The sequence below is a fragment of the Quercus lobata genome, chromosome 5 (genome assembly GCF_001633185.2).
Source record: "Quercus lobata isolate SW786 chromosome 5, ValleyOak3.0 Primary Assembly, whole genome shotgun sequence".
In the NCBI taxonomy this organism is placed as follows: Eukaryota; Viridiplantae; Streptophyta; class Magnoliopsida; order Fagales; family Fagaceae; genus Quercus; species Quercus lobata.
The window spans coordinates 84,026,473-84,051,225 of record NC_044908.1 but is presented as its reverse complement, the minus strand read 5'-3'; the positions used below and the strand labels follow the sequence as shown (position 1 = coordinate 84,051,225).

General features: G+C 33.1%; 3 protein-coding genes across 6 annotated transcripts; 2 read left to right on the top strand and 1 right to left on the bottom strand.

Moving 5' to 3' along the window:
* Positions 1–2,674: 2,674 nt before the first annotated feature.
* On the top strand, positions 2,675–3,419 carry LOC115988826 (60S ribosomal protein L39-3). Its single transcript, XM_031112446.1, has 3 exons — positions 2,675–2,785; positions 2,877–2,980; positions 3,089–3,419. The coding sequence occupies exons 1-3, from the start codon at positions 2,783–2,785 to the stop codon at positions 3,135–3,137; spliced, it is 156 nt and encodes a 51-aa protein (XP_030968306.1). The 5' UTR covers positions 2,675–2,782; the 3' UTR covers positions 3,138–3,419.
* A 4,574-nt stretch (positions 3,420–7,993) lies between these two features.
* LOC115992159 (early nodulin-20) lies at positions 7,994–9,553 on the top strand. Its single transcript, XM_031116238.1, has 2 exons — positions 7,994–8,365; positions 9,178–9,553. Exons 1-2 carry the CDS (start codon positions 8,082–8,084, stop codon positions 9,227–9,229), a joined length of 336 nt encoding a protein of 111 aa, XP_030972098.1. The 5' UTR covers positions 7,994–8,081; the 3' UTR covers positions 9,230–9,553.
* A 1,149-nt stretch (positions 9,554–10,702) lies between these two features.
* Positions 10,703–21,847, bottom strand: LOC115991529 (mediator of RNA polymerase II transcription subunit 8). 4 transcript variants are annotated; one of them, XM_031115280.1, is made up of 12 exons: positions 21,446–21,847; positions 19,736–19,860; positions 17,870–17,994; positions 17,601–17,784; positions 16,429–16,536; positions 16,258–16,322; positions 15,597–15,893; positions 14,985–15,041; positions 13,780–13,989; positions 12,168–12,221; positions 11,283–11,343; positions 10,703–11,187 (listed from the first exon to the last, which is right to left on the bottom strand). In XM_031115280.1, exons 1-12 carry the CDS (start codon positions 21,712–21,714, stop codon positions 10,988–10,990), a joined length of 1,755 nt encoding a protein of 584 aa, XP_030971140.1. In that variant the 5' UTR covers positions 21,715–21,847; the 3' UTR covers positions 10,703–10,987. The 4 variants fall into 4 exon arrangements, 2 of the variants coding, with proteins under 2 accessions (XP_030971140.1, XP_030971141.1); XM_031115281.1 differs by lacking the exons at positions 10,703–11,187; positions 11,283–11,343 and adding an exon at positions 11,413–11,475; XR_004092220.1 differs by lacking the exons at positions 10,703–11,187; positions 11,283–11,343; positions 12,168–12,221 and adding an exon at positions 14,536–14,824 and having other exon boundaries at positions 13,902–13,989.
* Between the last annotated feature and the right edge of the window lie 2,906 nt (positions 21,848–24,753).

The following is a 24,753-nucleotide window of genomic DNA, read 5'->3' as shown; positions in this document are numbered from 1 at the left end:
TAAAAAAAATAAACCAACCCAAAGCCCAAAGGAGCAATAAAGGGTCCCTAATCTAGTTTTAACAATGGAGTAATGATGAAGACATGACAAACTTATATAAGTGCGAGTCAAGATAATGTGAATCTTTTTGTTTTTGAGAGATATTTTCAAGTTTCAACCGAGAGTGTTTGCCACATACAATCAACATGACCACAACTTTACGATTGATTGAGAATGACCATCGATCATATCCTTATAATAAAATATTTTAGAAAAAATCTCAACCCACTACATCAGCATTATAAAATACTAGCTTCATCACACGTATTTTACGTGTGCGATGAGGTTTTTTTTTTTTGTTAAGTGTCATAATTTTTGATACATGCATTGCCATTAAAGTTTCAAGAATAATTAGAAATAAAAAAAAATATAAATAAAAACTACATTAAATCATAGCTCAAATTTTCATAGCAAAAAAAAAAAAAAAAAATTTTTTTTTTTTGAGAATCTAATTTATACATGGATATATCAATTTGAAAATCAAGAGAAAAGTAACCCAATTTTGTAGGCAATGTTTTAGTGGAAGTTAGAGTTGTATTTTTACCGGATTGTCCTTTAATTTTGTCTCTAGTTAAACATAGGGATCTAGGAGTATTTTTGAACCAAAAAAATGAGGATCCTAAATAGGAAAAGCCCCTTAAATAATAGTATAGATAAACTGTGAGTTCCAGTTAGTTCAACTGGTAAAGTCTCTAATTGTTGTATAAGAAATTTGAGGTTCAATCCCTACCTACATCAAAAACTGATTGGTGTCTTGGTCTAATGATAAAGAGTTATCATTAGGAGCGAACGACATAGATTGAAACTCTCTCTAAAAAATATATATATATATATATATATATATAAAGAAGTTTGGTTGAAGTATTTACCATTTATATCATTTCCTTCCAAAAAATAAAAAATAAAAAAGTATAAACAAATGCTCATCCTAAACTAAACTAATGAAAGTCTAAAATCCAACACTACCACTTCGTAATCATCGTCCTCTGTTTCTCCCACAGTATCGGTGAGTTCCACATGTTCCACATCAAACTTCGATGATGCTCTGTCTAGCTTGGGCCTCTCCAACTGCCTCACTTTCAATTCATGAAAACCTGAAGGTATTAAGGGTCTGTTTGGATACTGCTTATTACTGAAAACTGAAAACACTGTAGTAAGATAATTTTTAAATGTGTAAATAATACCATGAGACCCAATTTTTTATGAAAATTTTGTTGAAAAAAGTATTTATAGGTCTCGTAAACAATGCACGGAACCCACTGAGTTGGACGCAAATATAGCTGAAACCAAGTTTCAACTCTATCCAAACTCAGTTTAAGGGTATGTTTGGATACTACTTATTTTGCTAAAACTAAAAAATTATTGTTAAAAGTATTATAGACAAAGGTAAAAGTTAGTTGCAATTGTATAGTGTGATCCATGAATAGTGCCAAAAAGTGCAATGGGATCCATGAATAGTAGCAAAAATAAACTGAATAGTGAAATAATTTTAATTTTTAATCCTAACCCAAATGCACACTAAGTCTAATCCTAACTTTCCATTTCTCTTTTTTTATATTTCCCCCCTTATTTTTCTGGAAAATACCCAAAATTTTAATTAGAAATTATATTAAAGTTTTAAAGGACTAAAATATTTTTACCAAATGCAAAATATCATGTTGTGGACTTAAGCAGGGAAGATTCAATCTTGGAGGTGGTATCTTGAGCTTCAACAAGGAGAAAGCCAATATCAATATCAATATCAATATGATTATGAATTTTCTGCGAGGCATGAGTAAATGGAAAATTAGGCTATGTTTGGTAACAGTTTTTGTTTTTGTTTGGTAAAGGAAAAAACAATTTTCTTATATTTTTGAAATCAAAAACATGTTTGATTAGTAGAAATTAAAAAGATAGTTTTTTGAAGAAAAAAATAGAAAATACTAAAATATGTTGTTACTATGATTTAAACTCTAATGTTAACTCATTATATGAGACAAATTCATTAAATTAAATGCGTGTTTTTATTAACTTTTGAAAATTAAAAACTAAAAACAGTATTTTGCATGTTTTCAGTTTCCTTCATAAATTGAATTTTGAAAACAGTTTTATTTTCTGTCCATTTTGGGTTGCCAAACAAACTTTTTGGTCTCAAAAATAGAAAATTGTTTGTAGAAACAGAAAATAAGGGGAAAAAATAGTTATCAAACATACCTTTATTAAATACTCTGAGAATAAAATAAATGCATACTTCATCCTCTCATATAAATTGTGGGTCTCATCATAAATTTAATTAGTAGGACTTACGGTTATATAAAAAGATGAGTACACATTTATAATACTCTGAGAACACTCAATAATTACTCGACCATATACTACTTGTTTAGGCCTTGAATCACTTTGCAACTGATTCTGATGGTAGGGTCAGTAGCCCATGGGCCCATATAATTTCCCTGCCAATTTGGGTCCTCCTTTGTGGCTGGCCCCCCTCGTCCATTAACCTTAAGTTATTGGGTCTTTGCATTTAGCTACCTTGGTTCTATCTTCTTGGGCTTTTTTAATCATATGAAACAAAATCTTGGACCTTGAACAATGTTGCGCAACCGACCTAGAAGTTTTGTTGTCTGGCCCAGCCAGAAATACACTCATCTCGTTCCCACTTGTCATATAAAAACTCCAACCCTATGTAGGGTTTCATTTTCTTCATCTTCTTCTTCGTTCAGGGTTTTACTCTCTTTCCCAGCGCCGACCTCCAACACCAAAAATGGTACTCTCTCTCTCTCTCTCACCATTTTTGAAAACTGAGTAACTTTTATGATATGGGTCTGAATGAATAATTGTTATTATTGTGTGCTTAGCCTTCCCACAAGACCTTCATGATTAAGAAGAAGCTGGCGAAGAAGATGAGGCAGAATAGGCCTATCCCTCACTGGATCCGCATGAGGACTGACAACACCATCAGGTTCTTTCTATTTCCCACTTCTTCTTTTTTTTTTTTTTTTATTGTTTCTGATTCTCTGTTTAACTCTTAACTGTTGCTATTGGTGGTTATGTTTGTTTTTTGTTTCAGGTACAATGCAAAGCGCAGGCACTGGCGCCGTACCAAGCTTGGATTCTGAGGTGTTTTTGTTGTTTTATTGTCATTGCTTCTTTAGCATAGCATTTCCGAAGATGATGATGTTATAGGGCTTTTCATGTTTTCCATTTCCTTAAGAATCCAATTTGTATGGAATTCATAAGAGTCCCTTTCCCCAGATGTTTATTTACTGTTTTTGACTAGTATTTTCTTGGATTGGATTGATAGTGGTGGTTGATGAAGAGAGCTTGATTATGTATGTCTATGAGTTTCTGATTTCAAGCTACTTATAAGGCTTGTTGTTTATGAGGTTTTGCTTTGTCTACGTATGTGATTTCAGACTAGAGTATTCAGGGTGTGCCTGTCTTCATTGCTTGCTAATTCATAGCAGGGTGTGGTAGTTCTTAGCTTTTTGTTTAGGTATTGTTAGTCGTTATGTTGTGAGATCATTTTGTTAGGCTGTTCTAGACAAACTTGTATGGTACCTGTAGTTGTTCCTCTTGTTCTTTGACTGGCAAAAAACTAATTTTGGCTTTGCCCATATGCCTAATTACAGTTAAACTGTATGTAGTGGAAAATAATTGTTGCCACTTTTGAGGGTTGAATCTTTGTCACCTCAAATCCATATTGGGTTGGGGTTGGGATACCAACTGCATGTAGGTCTAGATTGCAATCTATTTGATGATTGAATGTCATAGGTTTTTGTTCCATTTGTTTTGGCTTGCACTGTTTCATTTTACTGTTTCTATCTGTTTAAATTTGATGGTAGAATGGGCCTCGAGCCTTGTCATTTAGTAGCATTGCGTAGTTATTGTATTCAGGAGAAGCTGGGTTTGAATCCCCCTTCTGAGTTATTGTCTGCCAAAAAAAGATGTCAGAACAAAAGATACGCAATGTCTCCCATTTTCTTGGCTGGTTTGGTAAAGAGCGATCATTTGTTATAGGTCCTGATTTTATTGTATCCAACAATTCTTTAAAACAATATACGGAGTTTAGAAGTTTTTATGTCTGAGGGTTTTAATCCAATTCAATTTTCTTCTTTTTCTTCCTTGTTTTTGGTTGAATACTTTTGATTTAGATTGAAGGATTTTTATATGCAAAGTAAATGTTTTTTTCTATGAGGGTTTCAAACTTTCAATCAAATTCATTCTTCTTCTTTCCTTTTAATTTATGTGATTTAGGTTAACATCTCATTGGTAAGGAATGTAATAGTCTAGTAAAATTAACTTTTTCACATAACTTTCTAAGCTTGTTTTATATTCAAATTAACATCTCGTTGGTAAGGAATGCAACAGAGACGGCAAAATCCACAGTGATACAATAATGCCATCTAATTCTAATCTACCAAAAACTCACCTGATTCTAATATATTATTGTTTACGAATTTATTTCCAAACCATTTTTTGTAGATAACAATGCTGTTTGTTCTGGAAATTGAATATGTTGGGTAATATCTCGACTGTTTTGATTGGACTTTGGTGTAGGTAAAGAGTGGGTTGTAATTTTCATCTTTTTGTGTGAAAACTTGTACATACTGTCCAGTTTTTACTTTATAGTTTAAAAATGTTCTTTTCAATGTAATTGGACATAGTTTCCATTTACTTTTGAGAAGGCTATGTTTATTTGTGCATCAGAATATAAACCTTAAAGTTCTGTTTCGTTTACTACATCAGAATCTTCAGTTGAGAGCAGATTAGGGTTATTATATGTCACCCCTTCCCTTAATGTGTGCATCAGATACTGGATATTGTAACAATTGTCAAATTTATTTATTTTTCACTTTTAATGCTCTTGTTCGTACTAGCTGTTACCTGGAACTTACCACTAAAGTTCGAGGTTCTATCACTGCTTTAGAGTGCACTGGACCAACAGGGATTTTTATGTCAAATCATATTAAGAAACACATTGGCATGCATATAAGTAATCAAAGATAAAATATCACTGGGTGTAGGATTTGCTACATTAACTTCTTGTGAGACCAAGATTTTATTGAACTCCACTATTAGATTATGCATTCTCTCCATATCTCATATGATTGCTTACGTCTTCATATAGGGTGAAGAAATTTGGGAATGTGTAATTTTCAGTGAAAAAGGTAAGCTTGAATATGGATATTTATTGCAAATATTTTTTTAAAAAAAATTGAAGAATGGTTTTGAGAGAGAAAGCTATGGTTGCAAAGAAATCGGTATAATCATTGAGTTCAACATTATAAGGTGTTTTTATACAGACAGTTACATCTGTGAATAGATTGAGAGCCAAAAGAAACGAAAAGAGACATGTATTGTTAAGGTTTCTTTTTTGTTATGAGAAAGTTTGATACTTGGATATAATGTTTAAACTGGGATGTTTCAAGAATTTCTTCACCCATTGACTTGTGCTAGCTATATAGTTCAGGTGGCAGAGATCCCCAAAAATTGTGATAGAATCATTTGAGATCTGTCCAAAGACAAAAACAGAACGAAAAAAAGAAATGAAAAAGAAACAATACATGACTTGTAATGGGTTAGAAGATATGTTAGCAATGAGGTGAAGTCACTGCTCTATAATCTTAGGGAGGAGCTCTGCATTGTTGACTGCTTCCAGATTTTCAGCAAAATTGTGTTGCATTTGTAAAAATTCAGAGAATTCTGGGACAGCAAGTGCAGCACTTCTGTATAAACCATTCTAGTCTGTTTCCAAATGAAAAATAAAAATATTTTGTTAATAAATATTAAGATTTAGTACCTTATATGAGGAAAATTATTAGCTATTCTAAAAACAAGTTACCTAGTAAAAGACTTGGACGCCACTTCATTATATACATTAAGACCATCATGTAATTTACATGATGTTTGCGTGTCTAGTTCTTTTGAGTAGTTCATGAAGCCCTTTCGTAGGTCGGCTCAGGTGGTAGAGCACTTGGTCATGAAAGAAGGGGGAAGGTGAAGGAAGAGGTCATTTTCTTCAATTTCTATTACAAATTTACCATTAATCAACACAAAAACAACACAATTTGAGAATATAAATATTGATTTTAGGTGGGTTAATGATAAAAATGTTACGATTTACAAGCGAAGCGATACATTGACATTGTTATATAATTGATGTTATAGATTACAGGTTTGGAAAATCGAAATACTGATTTATAATGGTGATGCTAATTTTGATGTGTGTAAAGTGCATTCAACATTTTCTTTTCTCTATCAGGTAAACAAAGTGTAAACAAAGTGATGCTTATCTAGATATCACAGTCGGTTGGCGTGAAAAAGGATGCAAAACACTGAATTCACCTACAACCCAAAAGGATTTGAATTTGATGCAATAATTGCAGTGTAATTATTGTGTTAGTGTGACGTTTAAAAACTAGAAAGGAAAAAAAAAATTAATTTAAAACTGAATATTAAACTATCAATGTTAGCTAATAAACTTACTCATTTTTTGATCCATTAGGCATTTTTCTCTTCAATTTAGGGAACTCCAAGTGTTTGCTCTTGATAATTGCTCTTTATCATTAGATTAAGGCACCAATCAATTTTGGTGTAGACAGAAAATCAAACCATAAATCTCTTACTCGACAATAAGAGACTTAAGGTAATGTGAATCTAGTTTTAGATCAAAGCAAAATAATACACATTTAGTGATAAGTCAACACATTAAACATCTAGTGTTAAAAAAATGTAATAAGGTGGAATGGCTCTTCTGGTCAATATATATAATTCTTGTTCCAACAATAAAATATCAACGAAGTGACACAATAAGCTCGATGGCAACAAAAATAGTGTATCTAACTATAGCAGAATGAAAAAAATAAGATGAGGTCTTTCATAGTAATTATAAGTTAAAATGAAAAACTTTGAGTATTTTTTAAGGGAAAGACTGTGTCCAGCAGTGTATAGAAAGGACTTGGTCAAATTATTTGCTAAGCATTATATTGGATGGACATGAGTTTCCATGAGGAAATTACTTTTTCTTGCTTGGAGGATTTCTTGGGTGTTATGGAGTTCTTACTTTTCAAAAGAAGATTTCTTCTTCTTTTTTTTAGCTCAGTTTTCTTTGTTGTCTTTCCTGCTTGGCCAAGATAGAAAGAATATTTCATATAAAAGTCATATAAAATGGAATCGTACTTTCTCCTATACATTAAATTCTAAAAAAAGCTTCCACGCCAATGTGCAGACAGTGCAGTTGTGTAGACAGTTAGACATACCTGAATTTTGGATCCATCTGGGTCTACCTTCTAGAATGACTACAACGCTGTTTACCAATATATATATATATACATATGAAAACAACGCTTACCCCATCTCTGTGCCATAGACCCATAGCCATTAAAAAATAACAAACAAATAAATAAATAAAACTTGTAGTGATATGGTACTTGGATGTTATTTTCAATCATATTTTTCATGGGCAAAAGAACATATTTAATATATATATATATATATATATAAAATATAAATGTTTTACAAAATTTTGTCGAAAAACAATGAGTACTTAAACCCTTTTAAATCTAGATATACAATTTTTTCATACTAATTTTCACAAACGTTGAAATGGTAAGTTGTGAATGGTATTACAAATTTACAATAAGATAATGTGTAATGGATGTGAAAATTATTGTGTCTCAGCATTAAAAACTCTATAACTCTAATGTGAAAAGTTGTGAATGTTGAAGAAAAAGCATTGAAAAATGGTATAGAACTAGAATAAATAAAAGAAAGACAGAAAAAAGAAACGGTATACTGCTTGGTCAAATCATAAAAAGAAGACCCTAATAGCAATTTTCAAGCTTGGAAGATGGGCATGTGTTTCCCCAATCAAAGGAATGAGAAGCAGCTGACGGGTTGGCACATGACCGTTAGGTTTATACCTAAGATTCAATCAAACAAAAAAAAAACTCCCGGGAAAGTACTTTTGCAAAAGACTATGTCCTAAAACACACATAGCTACCATATCCTTCAAGAGAAATAGGTGTGCATATGTTTCTATTTTTATTTGTCAATTTCCAATGGAGGAAATCAAGGATGGTTATCCTTCTTCTACATCATCACCTCCAACACCTCCCTCACCTCTTCCCATTAGTGTAGGACCAGGCAACCAAAAATACAACTTTTCTCCATCACCATCTGCTTCGCCACCATTCTCGCCACAACCTTCAAGCCACACATCAGCTGAGAAACTCCCTCTTTTGCATGAAAGATTGCTTAGTCCTACAGTGCCATTGGCATTCTCATTGGATCGTCAACGAAAGCCGGAGGATTTGGATTCTAGGAGCTCTTGCCTTAAAGACTTGTAAGCCCTTCTTCACTCATCAATGTTTCAAATTGCATTTTATGTTTGTGATGAAACAATTATTTGTAGAAATGTGATTGAATCCTTTGTGTTTTTGCATAGCATTTCAATGTCATCTTTAATTTCAACTTAAGACCCCCTTATCCCCATTAAAATTTCTAGTCACTGTCCCCTATTTCATTAGGAATTAGATGACCAAGTATCTCCTTCATTTCCATGGCCATAAATCTATTTGCCCTGTCTTCCACAAAACAAAGGTTGCCCATTGACTTTGAGGGAAACTTTTGACTGGTAGGTCTTTCAGTTTCTTTCACTTTAAACTTGAGGTTCAGCTTGAACATCCAAAGCATTTACCAAACAGTCAAATCAATGTAGGCCACCAGACCCAATAGAAAAGGAAACCTTCCCCTATACACAGGTCGATATAAGTAATCCCAAAGTACAGTTGAGGTGATAATCCCAACACCGATAAAAACAAAAAAAAGTTTGTCCATTTTAATATGATTGAATGTGAAATAGTATAGAAAAAAAAAATAATGTAAAAGTTACCGTTTATAATCGACTACTTCAATAATGTAAAAATTATTGTTTACCACTTATAATCAATTGTTTCAACAAATTGTGTCAAAAACTAAAAGACTTCTAAAAATAGACCACCTAATATGAAAATAAAACAAGCTTAGAAAGTTATGTGAAAAAGTTAATTTTATATTAGGTAGCTTGTTTTTAGAATAGCTAATAATTTTCCTCGTATAAGGTACTAAATCTTAATATTTATTAACAAAATATTTGTATTTTTCATTTGGAAACAGACTAGAATGGTTTATACAGAAGTGCTGCACTTGCTGTTCCAGAATTCTCTGAATTTTACAAACGCAACACAATTTTGCTGAAAATCTGGAAGCAGTCAACAATGCAGAGCTCCTCCCTAAGATTATAGAGCAGTGACTTCACCTCATTGCTAACATATCTTCTAACCCATTACAAGTCATGTATTGTTTCTTTTTCGTTCTGTTTTTGTCTTTGGACAGACCTCAAATGATTCTATCACAATTTTTGGGGATCTCTGCCACCTGAACTATAGCTAGCACAAGTCAATGGGTGAAGAAATTCTTGAAACATCCCAGTTTAAACATTATATCAAAGTATCAAACTTTCTCATAACAAAAAAGAAACCTAAACAATACATATCTCTTTTCGTTTCTTTTGGTTCTCAATCTATTCACAGATGTAACTGTCTGTATAAAAACACCTTATAATGTTGAACTCAATGATTATACCGATTTCTTTGCAAGCATAGCTTTCTCTCTCAAAACCATTCTTCAATTTTTTTAAAAATATTTGCAATAAATATCCATATTCAAGATTACCTTTTTCACTGAACATTACACATTCCCAAATTTCTTATCCTTATATGAGTTTCAAAGTTAAAACAACCCTTATGCATTTCCAACTTTCTGGTAAACTGTCAGTGAGATTTGGTTAAGTTTAAACGTCAGAATGTCGGTTTTCCTACAGGTAAAAAATCCAAGCACAAATCTCAAACTAGCATTTTTTCTTTATGAAACACAAGAAAAAAAAAATTTTAACGACATAGAGAACCATTCTTTAGATCAACTTGATATAAGCAAGAATTTGAACAGAAAAAGGAAGGCAAATAAAGTGGGGAAATTTTTGGATTTTGGCACAGATAGAGACATGGAGAGAATGCATAATCTAATAGTGGAGTTTCAGTAAAATCTTGGTCTCACAAGAAGTTAATGTAGCAAATTCTACAGCCAGTGATATTTTATCTTTGATTGCTTTTATGCATGCAAATGTGTTTCTTAATATGATTTGAAATAAAAATCCCTCTGGTTCATCCAAAAAAAAAAAAATCCCTCTTGGCTCACTGCACTCTAAAGCAGTGATAGAACCTCGAACTTTAGTGGTAAGTTCCAGGTAACAGCTAGTACGAACAAGAGCATTAAAAGCAAAAAAAAAATAAAGTTGAAAATTGTTACAACATCCAGTATCTGGTGCACACATTAAGGGAAGGGGTGACATATAATAACCCTAACCTGCTTTCAACTGAAGATTCTGATGTAGTAAACGAAACAGAACTTTAAGGTTCATATTCTGATGCACAAATAAACATAGCCTTCTCAATTCAATAAAACATACGCAATATAAGACTGACTTTGATGTGTTGCAAGAAAATTAAGGACTACAAATAATCAAGCATACAAGCAGCAAACACTGGACTTTGGACAAGAATGGCATAGTTTTTTGCCACAAAAGACCAACCATGAAGTGGAATAACATGAAAGATCTAGAGTGAGAAAGATAGCTCAAAAGTAAATGGAAACTTTGTCCAATGCCATTGAAAAGAATATTTTTAAACTATAAAGTAAAAACTGGACAATATGTACAAGTTTTCACGCAAAAAGATGAAAATTACAACCCACTCTGTACCTACACCAAAGTCCAACCAAAACAGTTGAGATATTACCCAACATATTCAATTTCCAGAACAAACAGCATTGTTATCTACAAAAAATGGTTTGGAAATAAATTCATAAGCAATAATATATTAGAATCAGGTGAGTTTTTGGTAATTTAGAATTAGATGGCATTATTGTATCACTGTGGATTTTGCTGTCTCTGTTGCGCATAATTGGGAAGATTCTGTGACGTGTTCTGAAGTCCTACCATACCAGGTTGTAGATTCTGAGCATTTGTTGGCATGTTTCCGAATGCACTTTGTGAACCATGTTGCTGTTGTTGCTGCTGTTGCTGTATAGGCATCATGCCACTGGGATTTGCTGCTCCCATATTGAACACTGCAAGAAAAAGTCCAAGATGCACTTTAGCATATTGAGTCCATATCCAAATACACACCATATTTCACATAGAAACAAGAGGACAGAATTCTTACTCTGATCACCCAAAATTTGTGAAGCATGACTTCGTTGGGGGTTGCTACCAGATAATCCAAACTGAGAAGTAATTTAAACAGAAGAAGTAATCACAATACCATCAAATGGTAATATAAAACAATATAATGCAAAAACACACATAAATTAAGAACAACTATCATGAACAATTATACAGCAAGCAGATAATCCAAACTGAGAAGTAATTTAAACAGAAAAGGTAATCACAATACCATCAAATGGTAATATAACAATACAATGCAAAAACAAACATAAATTAAGAACAACTATCATGAACAATTATACAGCAAGCATCGTAAAAGAAAGCAACTCAGTCTCGTACACTTGAAATTACTTTTTTTTAAAGTTGAGCTGCATGCAAGCATCAAGGAAGAAAAGAAGATTGAATGTATACTTATACATGAAATCAAAATTGCCATACCAATCTCTAATTACAAAAAATGAAGTAATTCTTTTCTGGATTAGCAAGAATGCATAAGCTTATTATATATTAAGTAAAATTATATCATATTTCTGCTTGCAAATCAAGATGACACCTAACATTTGCAACATCATTAGTTCCTTGAGTGACTGTTTGCGGTAACTTAATGACCTTGAACTGTTAAAATTACATTCTTCTATCAGCACATTGAGTTAACAACTTAACATCAATCCTTTCCAATCCAATTTTAGATCAAGCAGCTTTGGCCCAAAATTTAGCTCTGTTTAAATTTATGGAGTTTGGAGTGTAAAAATATGCCAAACCCAGTGAGTCAAATGGAATTCAATAAACGTTCAATTTGATGAAGACATGCTTATCAATCCAATATTGGCAAATTAATAAAATAAAAGGGAAATAACATTGGCAAAGAACATTGACAGCAGACCTGCATTCGTGGTAGAAGTGATTGTGATGGCATCGTGGCTGACATGTTTGGAATCTGAAACAAGACAAACAAAATGACCAAGTATCAAATATAATGTCACAAAGGATACAAGAAACTAACTTCAACGAAAGGGAACAAACAAATATAACTAGGAAACAGCAAGAAATACAAATGCACATTATAAATAATGAACAAGAGCTGAAAATATGAGTGATGTACAAAACATGCTTCACCAACCCAAAATAAAGAACAAAAAACCCAAAAGGAAAAACCACTAATCAACATACTAGAGATCAAATGTCAATATATTACTTCTCAGGAGAGAGTGGGGGCAATTATGCCAAGTACAACAGGTAGAATACAAGTGAGATCGCCCCAAAAATAGAAAAATAGAGAGTACAGCAAACAAAATTGGGAATATCTAAAAAGTCTGAGAAAGATATCACACCCATCTGAACGAATTTTTAAGAAAATTCAACTTGATTTCATTTGTCCTATGGACTTCTCTAAACCTTCAAATCCCCCTTGTTTCTCTCCAACCAAATGCACCACATGAGACATTAAAAGGAGGCTCTCTATGCCAGCTCATCACCAAATGCATAGTGCTGCTTGCATGTAAACTATTTTGTTCCAAAGTTATGATAAGGTATTACTTTATCCTCTCCCTGAAGTAAGGTATGTATCAGCTCCCAGTTTTTGTGGAGAAGAAGATTTAGACCCAATTAGTAAACACTTAATCCCCCACCCCCCCCCCCCCCCCGGCGCAATATTATTCTCATGAACTCAACATTTCAAGGAGATTAACTTCACATTCAAATAGCAATCACTTTCCCAACCTAACCCCAAAACTTTAAAGGATACATCATTAAATAAGGGTAATTTAGGAAAATCACATAGTACATCCCAAAAAAAAAAGGACAAGTAACATGGGATGGAGTACAAAAAGTCTGCAAAGATTATCTATAGATTCTAAGATAATCTCTTTAATAAGAAATAGCCCTCTTGCAGAATATAGCAGGATCCATAGGAATGTAGGTGCACCATATTGACCCAAGCATAAATATAGCAGGATAAACATTTATACTTCACATTTAAAGAATATCAACCTACAGTCCTCTGGATCTGAATTGGGCATTTGTACTATAAAGCTGACCGAATGAAACAGAGTCAAATCTGATAATAGTTCTGCTAAACCAGAAACATCACTTTAAAGTCAAATATAAACTCAATGAACTCCTGAATGTGTCAAAGAATCTGAAAAGCAAAATACAGTTAGAGCTATACACTATCTAGTAACAGAACAACCAACACAAGATTTATTAATACATATGCAACCATCATGAAAGAAACACACAGTTCACAAAATGTTCTTTGTCTGTACAGAAGCTGGATATAGTTAAAGCAGAAAATAAAAAATGCAAGCAACTTAAGATTAATCAACAGCAGGAGGGGGCTGGGGGAGTGAAACAGCCTCAGGCCCTCAGCTAGTTATATTAATCCAAAGAATCACTATGCTGCCTACTGGAGTTCCTGATTATTGCAATTAACTAATGTTAAAGAGCATGAAAAGGAAAAAAAATAGAAAGTGAATCAATGGACTTGTATATCTGACCATTTGGGCATTCGATGTCGCCTGAGCTGCATTAAATAATGCACTATTAGCAGCACTAGAAAACTGGCTTAAATGGCGATTCATCTGATTTCCCTGGTTGAGTTGACTTTGACCAATGCCATGCTGAACATGTCCTGAGGGCAATTGTCGACCCTGAAATTGCTGGTGCCCCATCGACTGAGAAAATTGCATCTGATGTTGACCATGTAACTGGGGAGAAAACTGGCTTAAATGGTGACCACGTAAATTGACAATATAGAGAAATATGTGATATATGTTTGCCAAGTCTTTTTTTTTTTTTTTGATAAGTTGTTTTGCCAAGTCATTGTTGAAACTTTAATAAACAGTTTTAAGTATATAAAGATAACTATAGAAAACTTGCTTATCAAAAATTTTAAAATGAACTATAGAAAACTCATTAAACCTGGTATCCTCTCCCTTTTAATTTAAACTCCCCCAATTCGGGGAATTTGAAAACATGAGCTTGAAGGGGACGGTACAAATTCAAATCCCCCTCAAATTCACTTGTTTACACTAACACCATGTTTGGTTGCACCTAGGCAAAGCAAAGAGAATCTCTATGTGAGTTTGGATGTAGGAAGGAAAATAAAGGAAACAAATTATTTCCCTTGTTTAAATTTCAAAGAGAACAGAAAGGAAAATAAATGTTTTTACTTTTAAAACTTTAAATATATGACTTGTAAGAAGAATATACGCGCACATTGGTAATTTTAAAATAAAAAAGTTAAAAATCACCTCAAACTCTCTCTCCCTTCCCCTCTCTTTCAGTCCAAATTGGGAAGACAGCAAAAGTATGGGCCCCATGGAAAATGTTTCCTTCCACATCATCCTAATTTCCTTTCTCTCATGTCAACCAAATCAAGGAAATGCAATCCTTTCTCTCTTCATCTTTCCTTTTCCTCTTTTTTCTTTCCATCCAAACAATGTGTAAGAGAGGAGTACATCCAAACAAGGAAAAGAGGAACCCCTCACCACTTATCCTCTCCTTTCCTCCATCCAAATGGACCCCAAATTTCTTGGAAGACTTTGGTAACAAAGACACCATTAATAATGACAAGCTTAGATATACGAAGGCATACATGTTTTAAATGTCAATGTATGTGGGGGTGTGTGCACGCACATGTGTGCATGTATCTATAAGTTTTCACATAACTAAGGAAAAATGCAGGTTGTTGAAAATTTACCGACTGAAACTTCTGCTGAGCCTGGCCCTGCAAATCATGCAGCTGAGGCAGCTGGTTCTGCATAAGAAATATGACAGTCAAAAGGTTAGTAATGAAAATCATCTAGCAACAAACATTATCAATTTCAACACAGACTTATATAAGTCCTACTCAAATGCTAGAGCAGAACTTCCTAAGAAGAAAAGCATTCGGAGAGATTAACATAAGACAAAATTCAAGGCTCTGGAACAGATTGTGTGATACAAGACGGAGGCAGATACCAAGGGAGAAGATTTTTCCTTTTCGTTCTCAAAATAGTTTACATCATTTGTTTCACCCATTTTCAATACAAGGATTTTCTTACCTCCACTAAGTCCTGAAAACCCATCAGATCTCCAAAATTTAAATTTTATCCTAAATAGAACCAAAGTTGGTGTGAAAGTTCATTTACAAAAATACATATCATTAAACATGTTCTAGTGCAAGAAATTATATGTCCAAACTTCCATAAACAGCCTCAACTTTGGATGGAACACTGGAAGCGTAAACATAACTAGCAATTCAGTATTGTTTATTGAATCAACTAAAAGATGCAACCACTTCAAATTCATATATTGTAGTATTATTCCTCACCTGTCCCAGTCCTTGCATTGCAGATTGCCTGAACTGTTGCTGTGCAAGGAGTTGCTGCTGCTGATGCTGAGGTAGTTGCATCAGTTTCTGCCTTGGCTGCTGCTGCTGCTGCTGTTGTTGTTGCTGCTGCAGCTGCTGAGGGGTATGTTGCTGAGGAGATGGTGTGTTCATCATGTTTGTACCTGACCTAGGAGAATTGGCATATTGTAGTGGAGATGTTGTTGTGTTATCAAAGGAAGTAGCAGTTGTGGCACTAGGAGATGCAGCTGATCTTCCAATAAGTTGTGGTGCAGAAGCCTGCTTAAAAGTTTTTGGTAATTGGACAAAACACACACCTTCAGAAAAGAAGACCCTAATTCTCATCCTACAGATGCAGAATATCAAGCCACAACAGGCTAACACAAACCCCAAACCTTTATCTACAACTTGTTAACACAAACATAGCAAGATAAGGATAAAAGCATAGCATGCCCCACTTATGCGCACTAGGGTGTGTAGGATATCAGTAATCGTAAATCAAAATTAGAGGACAACCACATGAATGATGTTTAGGCTTTAACATTAGTAGGCCAGCCTCTTTAATTCACAATTTGAGTAAAAAATTAATGAATCATGTAAAACTTCACGATGTGAAACTTAAAAATAAAGTCAAGGATTGTACCTGCAACAAAGTGCCCTGTCCACTGATGTTATTTGATGACACAGGGGTATTCTTTGAATACATTCCTAGAACAAATTTTTGCAAAAGCCACCAAAATAGAATTGATATTCAATCCAATATATATAATCCAAAAATAAAAAGATCATGCTTCAACAAGTGACTGATTATTACCAGATGCATCAGCAAAACTTTGCACTCCATCACCTACAGTGATCACATCCACCAAATGCGATGGAAGTGCAGGTGTGATCTGCCTCTGGTCTCCTGGTATTCGTAATCCTACATGCATAAACCAATCATTTCTAAATGTAAACTTACAAGTATGCCTAGACCAAATAAATCTTTCTGGCACAAAAACTTGAAGCTTTTATTAGAGGTTATATTATTTTCAAGATACTCTACATTGCTATTAGTCAAAACCTCTGAAAATATGCTTTGGCCCACCGTCCTTAATATGCAACTGATCTTGCACCTCAATGTCCATTTTGACAAGCAGCCACACTCACCAAAACATTATTACTAAATTATGTACTGCTCTAAATTTTAAGCAGACCAAGGAACCCTTAATTATATGCAAATGTAAAGATTATCTTAGAAAGTAAAGCCCATATTTAACGTGATGAAAGAATAATTTGCAACTTGGACTCTAGATCAACAATTAAGATCATTTCAAGCGGGTCTAGACCAACGAATCCTCAAAATGAGGACACAATTCTTTGACGGGATGGAATTGATCCATCAACGAACTTGTGTCTGGACAATTTGGAGAAAGACTCCGGGAACCTAAGCAATCAATTCTATATGGCACTTTAATGTGTCTCCCATTAATCATCAATCAGATAACTAAGCCAAAGGGCTGGTGCCAGAAAAGAATGTGCTTAATTAAGAACACAAAATGAGGGCCTTAAAATTCTCAATCCTTTTGTCATTGCTACAATAGCATACATCACAAAAGTAGCTTATATTTGGGGGGAGGTGAGGGGTTAAGGAAATTAAACTTATCTATATATGCACTGGAAGCAGCAATCTGTGTCAATGTTTAAGAATGTTACTAACTGCTAACAATAATAAGAAGAATTCAGAAAAAACACAATAAGAGAAAATCCATCTGCAGCTACTCTAATATGCACAAAGCATCTGTGAAAGCCGTCCTTAGTGACAAGAAACATACAGTAAATCATTTCTGTCGAACTTTTTCTTTGTCATAGAGGTGGTACTATTTGACGGCAAAGGCCTTTCATCTCAAGATACAAGAAAGCAATTAACCAATATAAATTTAGAGCTAGATGAAAAGCAGATAATCTAAAGGGCATTGAATGTAAAGAGACAGTTGAGAGTAATGCCTTCGCCATAATTTACAGCAGCTCGAAGTAAATTCTCTTGTTCTTGAATTTTTGCAGCCTGACCCTTATCCAAAGTTGGGGCAATTGTCAGCCCTTGACGGGTTCCAAACATATAGGCTTTACGCATGTCAGCTATCATTTTTTCTGCACTTTCACAAGCTGCTCCAATCATATCAATTCTAGCCTGTAAAATGGAGATTTCTAAATGCATGGAATTCATGAAAATAAATAAATACTGAAATTTGGATGCTCAATGAACTTTGAAAAACCTTTAACTTCTCAATTTGTGAAGATAATGGCAAGTTTTGCATCCCAAGAAGCAACTGCTCCCTCTTGGAGTTGTCCTCCACTTCCATCTCAGGCAACAGTTTTGAAGACAGCATAACTGGTAGTACTGTAATCACAGAATCCCACAAATTGATTAAAAACTTTGATAGCTATATTATGTGTTTCATTGGAAAATATTCACAAAATGTGTTCAAAGACCTAATTAGACCAAAAGTGACCAGGGTAATTGTGGGTCCTTCCAGAGCCTAATTTTGACTCTTATACAGAACAAGATTATATATAATTGCTAAGATTTAAAGTTTGAAGACTTAAAGTTACATATGCATCACAAAAGCAAGTACATCTCATAATACAGCACAATAATCTCCCCCCCCCCCTCTCCCCTTCTGGTTATACAGGTAAGGTGTATTTGAGTTAACAAGAGGTAGATAATTCAACAACAAAAAAAAAAAAGGTCAATATAACAATCAATTAAATAATCATTACAAAACCTTGATGATATGCAATTTGAAGGCTCAGAGAGTGCGATTGTGTAGGCTTCTTACTTCTTGAAATGATATGAGTAAATAGTAACATTTTTTTCACCATAGTTGAAACAAAGGAAAGTGCATTCAATGCAAGCTACCATATCAAACCTTAACCCTTTTTTCCCAATTTGGATGAGTAATCAATAATTTAATTAGATAAGAGGAGGCTCACATAATGGAGCCTCTACATTTATTACTGTAGCTATGTGTCAAATTCTCTCAGTTAATACCTGATTGTAGTACAATTAATCCAATCATTGATATCAGTAATACAACCCATTTGTTGAAGGTCATGAGTAAAGTCTGGAGCTCAAATTACTCCCAGCTGGGGGAGGCCAGCTGGAGAAGTTGATAAATCGGACATAATGTACAACTTTGGTACTTAACTTAAATATACAGATGGAGAAAACTTCAGTACTTATCTTAGATATACAGATGGAGAAAATTGGCGATGATGATGTATCTAAGGAAATCTTTATAAGAGATTTTTCTGTTATGAGAACATTAAGCAAAGAGGACTCATAGACACATGGAATAAGTTAAAAGTCCTGATTTTTTTTTTTTTTTTTTTTGATAAGTAAGAAGAGAATATTATTAATAAAAGGAAAGCAAGAAAAATACAAGGAGTTCACGGTAGTAAACAAAGGAAAAAAAAGGAACAAAAAGACTGAAGCAGCCCCTAATCTATTCTAATAGACAAAAGAAAATCCATAAGGGTAGAACTATCCAAGAAACCCCAACATCGAGCCCGATCAAAGAGGGTCCGTTGGCATAACTCTAATAACTGGACCACAGTTTTCCCCTCATCCTCAAAAGACCGCCGATTCCGTTCAATCCAAATAGTCCACATTAAACAGCCTAGAACCAAATTCCAAATATCAAAACTGTGCTTCCCAAGCCAATGATACCAACAAAAAAATAAGTCCACAACTGAACCTGGCATGACCCAATCGATCCCAAACAACCGAAGCACATACATCCACAAAGAATGAGCTATCAGACAAAAAAGTAACAGGTGATCCACAGATTTCGCATTACAACAGCACATACAACAACGATTCACCAAAGGACAACAAATATATAATATATACATGTCTATGTTGGTGTAATAACAAAGTTAGACACACTGACATAAGTGCTTGGCCCATGGAATTAATCCCAGCCAGACACGTGCACAGTTGCGTCTTCAGTAATTGCATTTCACTAGATAAATATATTAATTAAGGTGTATTTTCTTACAATGATTTAGTGTGACTATCAATGCATGCACCTTAGTTTTTCTACATATGCCTTACTCGTGTTAAGAAGACAAGTGCATACTTGTAGAATTCTCTGCATTTACATTCTTTGGATGTACTACAAAAGCCTTTGAAACCTTCTTAATGTCATCAACAATGTTGAAAAGCTCAAGATTCACCATAGAATATTGCCCTAAAATATCTTGCCTGATACACAACACAAGTATGTTAACACAATTACAATTGCCAATAAAAAGGGGTATGTTGGCAAACTTAAATCTAAAAAATAACCAGCAATAAACCATCATTATGTCAATGGATGCACAATATTGCAATATATGCCTCTCTCTTTTGCTAGTATAACTGAGAAACTAAAGCGGCTCAATTTCTATTAAACTAGCTTCAAATTTTACTATTTTTCTAAATTTCCTTCTATTAATATTGAAACAGAAGAACAAAACCCTAGGAAATCTTTACAATGCAGAAAAATCAACAATATGAATGGTGAAGAAATTATTGAATCCTCAGCTTTCTCAGTAACGAAACAAATGACGAAGATTAAGGATTCGAATTGTCAAAGAGAAAGCTAGAGAGTGATGATTTCTCAGCTACACTAACAATTGTTCTTCAATTATAAAACCTCAAATCCAAATGTAACCTAAAGCAACTCAAATTCTACAAATCTAAGCTTCAAGATTTATTATTTTTTAAAAACAGAAAAAAAAAAAAAAACCCTAGAAAACTACAATGCAGAACAAAATTAACAATCTGAATCGCAAAATTATTGAACCCTCAGTTTCTCAGCAACGAAACAAATAACGAATAATAAGAATTCGAAGCTCAATTTTCTAGAAATTGAATTGCTTTAGTTTCTCAGTTACACTAGCAATCGTTCTTCTTCCAATACCTCAATTTTTAAACCCTCAAATCCAAATGCAAACCAAAGCCACTCAATTTCTAAAAAACTGAGCTTCAAATTTTATAATTTTTAAAAAAAAAAAAAAACTCTTCTATTTCTCTTTAAACAGAGAAAAAAAAAAACAAAAAACAAAAAACAAAAAACAGAAAACAAGAATAAAACCCTAAAAATCTACAATGCAGAACAAAATTAAACCTAAATCGCAAAATTATTGAAAAGTCAGTTTCTCAGTAATGAAACAAATACGAAGAACAAGAATTTGAAGCTCAGTTTTCTAGAAATTGAATAGCTTTAGTTTCTCAGTTATACTAGCAATTGTTCTTAAAATCCAAATGCAAACTAAACTAAAGCCACGGTTGTTCAGTTTTCAGTGTCGTGGAAATAAGTATTTGAATGTTATAAAAATACATGTAAGAAGTGTTATAATTTTTTCAATGATTTCTCAAAAACTGAGCTTCAAATTTTTATAATTTTTTCTAAATTTCTTCTATTTCTCTTAAAACCAAAAACAAAACCCTAGGAAAGATATATAATGCAGAACAAAATAAATAACATGAATGGTGAAATCATTGAATCCTTAGCTTTCTCAGTAACCAAACAAATAACGAAGAATAAGAATTCGAAGCTCAATTTTTCTAGAAATTGAATCGCTTTTAGTTTCTCAGTTACACTAGCAAATTGTTGTTCTTCAAATACCGCAATTTGTTAAACACTCAAATCCAAAATGCAAACTAAAAATCCACTCAATTTCTAGAAAATCGAGCTTCGAATTGAAACAAAACCCTAGGCAATCTTTACGATGCTGAAAAGTGAACAATTTGAAAGGCGAAACAAAGAAGGAAGTGTGTGTGTGAGAGAGAGAGAGAGAGGGACCATTTGGGAGTGGTGTTGGTGCGAGCGTAGGCGTCGAAGTCATCGAGGATGCGAGCGATGGCTTTGTAGAGACTGACGGCTCGAGTCTTCACCGCGTCCAGGTTCAGTTGCTGCTGCACCGCTTGGTTCAGCCTCTCCACTTGTTGTACTTGTTGTTGCTGTTGGTTTTGGTTTTGGTTTTGGTTTTGTTGTTGACCTTGTTGTTGTTGTTGTTGTTGTTGTTGTTGTTGTGGTGGTTGAATTTGGTTTTGTACTACTACTCCCTCCATGGCTGAACACAACAACACACAGAGAGAAAGAGAGAGTGGTGAAGTGTTTGAAAGTGGAACTGATGGACAATCTCTTTTTCTCTGTTTTGTTTTTGCCCTTTTGGGTACTTGGAATGGAAGAACTCGAGGCACATTTGTTACTGTTTTTTAAATATTTAACAATATTAGATGTATTTTTATATATATTTTTACCCGCATGTATTTCTAAAAAATTCAAACAAGAAGACTCTTACCGAATAGGCCCTAATCGCCTGCTACTCTTCTTCCACTCTTCCACTCGTAGATAGTTGATAAGCAGGTTGATTACTTAGCACGTTTTGTAGATTATAATAATAATAATTATATAAGAATATTTTTTTAATTCTAATTATATAGAAATAGGAATATGTATTACAAGTAATACAAGACGTTATAATATAATGTTTATTACTATTCATTTATTTGGTGATAATACAGTAACAAAACCCTGAAAACAATAAAATGAAAGTATTTTAAAACAAACTTAAGATATATTTTATGAAATTTCTTACTCATATAATTATATTTTCTTTATTTTTTATGATTTTTTATTTTTATAATTATTATGTGCATATGGAAAGTTTATTTATTTAGAAATATATTAATTTCATAAATTAATACACATACTAAGAAATAGCAATTACATCCGATTTAGAGTTGAATAATAATTCTTCATTTAAAAAATAGTTATTCATAAGGATTACTATTCTTTGTAATAAAAATATAACCAAATTATTAAATAGCTAAACCATAGGAATAACTATTACATTACATTAATAAAAAAAAAAAAAAAACTATTACATTACATTGTTTATTACAATCTACCAAACGTACCTTAGTAAAAAATTCTTCTGCTTTATTATGATTATAGTAAATTTGACTACATCTCTTATACTACCTAATTATTTTATAGGGTGTATGTTTCGTCCTCTCTGATACATTGAACATTTATTACTAATAGTGTCCAACCAGACCCACCAATCAATCCACCCACCCAAACCATCTCAGCCAAATTGAAAACTGTCTGGCCCAATGCTAGCTATGGTCAGTAATGGATCTCTACCTCCATGAATTGAAACTAATGGGTCGATTGATGGGTCTTCGCATGAAAAATTGATTTCGACTAACCCTACCAACCTTCACTCCAACATCTCGTCATTCATTGCCCTTTCCCTCTCTCTCAGCCTTAAATTCAACAAGATCTCGACTAGATCCAATGAGGTCTTGTCCAAATCTGTCAAGATCCGACAAAATTTCAACTAGATCTGTTGAGGTCCGACAAGATCTCCACCACTATTGAGATCGCTAGTGGGTTAGCTATCCTGCCACTCAAAGTAGTCAGGTTGGTTTTGGGTTAAGCACAAACTTGAACCTAGATTGACTTGTGGATAGCCCTAGTTATTGTAGAGATTAATTCCTTAATAGTGATTTTAGCTATAGATTTTAAACTCATAATTTCATGGATATCATAATTCTCTCATCTATCACACGTCATATTATTATTATAGATAGCATTCTCACACCCAAAAAAAAAAAAACTGTTATTATAGAGAGAAATCACTTAAGAATGATCTTAGCTCGAGATTTCAAACTAAGGATTTTATGGATATCATAAGTCCCAAAAAATTGCTAAGCCAATTCTTGGAAATAAAATTTTTGAGAACTTTTAGTGTAGGACATAATGTGACTAGTCTGTCATATCATTTTTTAAGTTGGATGGTAAGAACACTCAAATGCTTGAGCCCACTAATTCAAGATTAGGAGCTCATAAAAAAATCTCTTATTTAATTTTAGAGCAACTAGTTTGTGCAGTATTATCTACAAAATAAGAGAAGTCTATAGACACAAAAATGTCATTCCCAAATGATGCGATAGATTGTTAATTATAAATATAAAAGTAAGAGATGGGTGTCAAATTTTTTGTGTCTACAGCATTGTTCACAATTTTTTTTTTTTTTTAAAGAATTTGCTCACAAAATATAATCTCTCAAAAAGTCAAAAGTAATTTGCTCATGGCAATGGATTAAAAACGTAGCGTTTTTCTGATTAGACTAACCGGTTATGCCGCAGCAATATAGGTTGATTGAATACAATTGATATGACAAAACGGAAAATAAAGATAGAAAAAAATAAAAGTTTACCATAATATTGTGATATGATTGATAGTTTCCTTACTTGCAAGTCATTTCCCGAATGTATTAGAAAATCAGGGTTTAGCTAATCCTTCATTCATTACATGTCAAACCAAAAACTTGCATTTGATAATAATACGACCCTTCTTGTTAATCACTCTTTTGCTTACAGAGTTTTTTTTTTTTTTTTGGATAGACTTGTGCTTTGAGTGTGGATGCCCAAACTCGTGGATGGCACAAGTCAGTCATCAAAGTTTTGGGTAGCATCCAAGGTATTTTATCCTTCTCCATTTTCATTATCCATGTTTTGCCATTAATATGACTTTTTTTTTTTTTTTTAAAAGAAGATATATATGACTTCATGTGATGAGAAAGTACAATAATAACAATTAAGTTTTAGTCCCAAAACTATAGGTCAGAAATGGATCTTTATCAAACTAATTAAGGCCAGTCATATATAATTTATTTTTCGTCATTATACCGTTTGTGGCCTAAGGTGAAAACTTTAAATAAGCCATTTTTATATTTAAATAACATTTAATTAATGTTTTATATTATAATTTTTTATTTAAAATCTATTATTCTTATTTTTTAATATGACTATTTCACTAGCAATTGGGTTAGATTTTCATTAATTCATAATTTTTTTGAGAAAATGCTAAAACTCCTACAAATTTTACTATAAAAAGGTTACAAACTAATGTGATAATTAATATTATTGTTAGCATTTCAACAAGATAATAAATAATTATTTGAATTACTTTATATGCTAAGGGCTAATATCAATTTGTAAGACTTATGTAACGCAATTTGTAGCGTCTCTAGTGTCACTTAATTTTTTGTTATTTCTTAAGAAATAAGGAGAAAATTTATAACTCTTTTTTTTTTT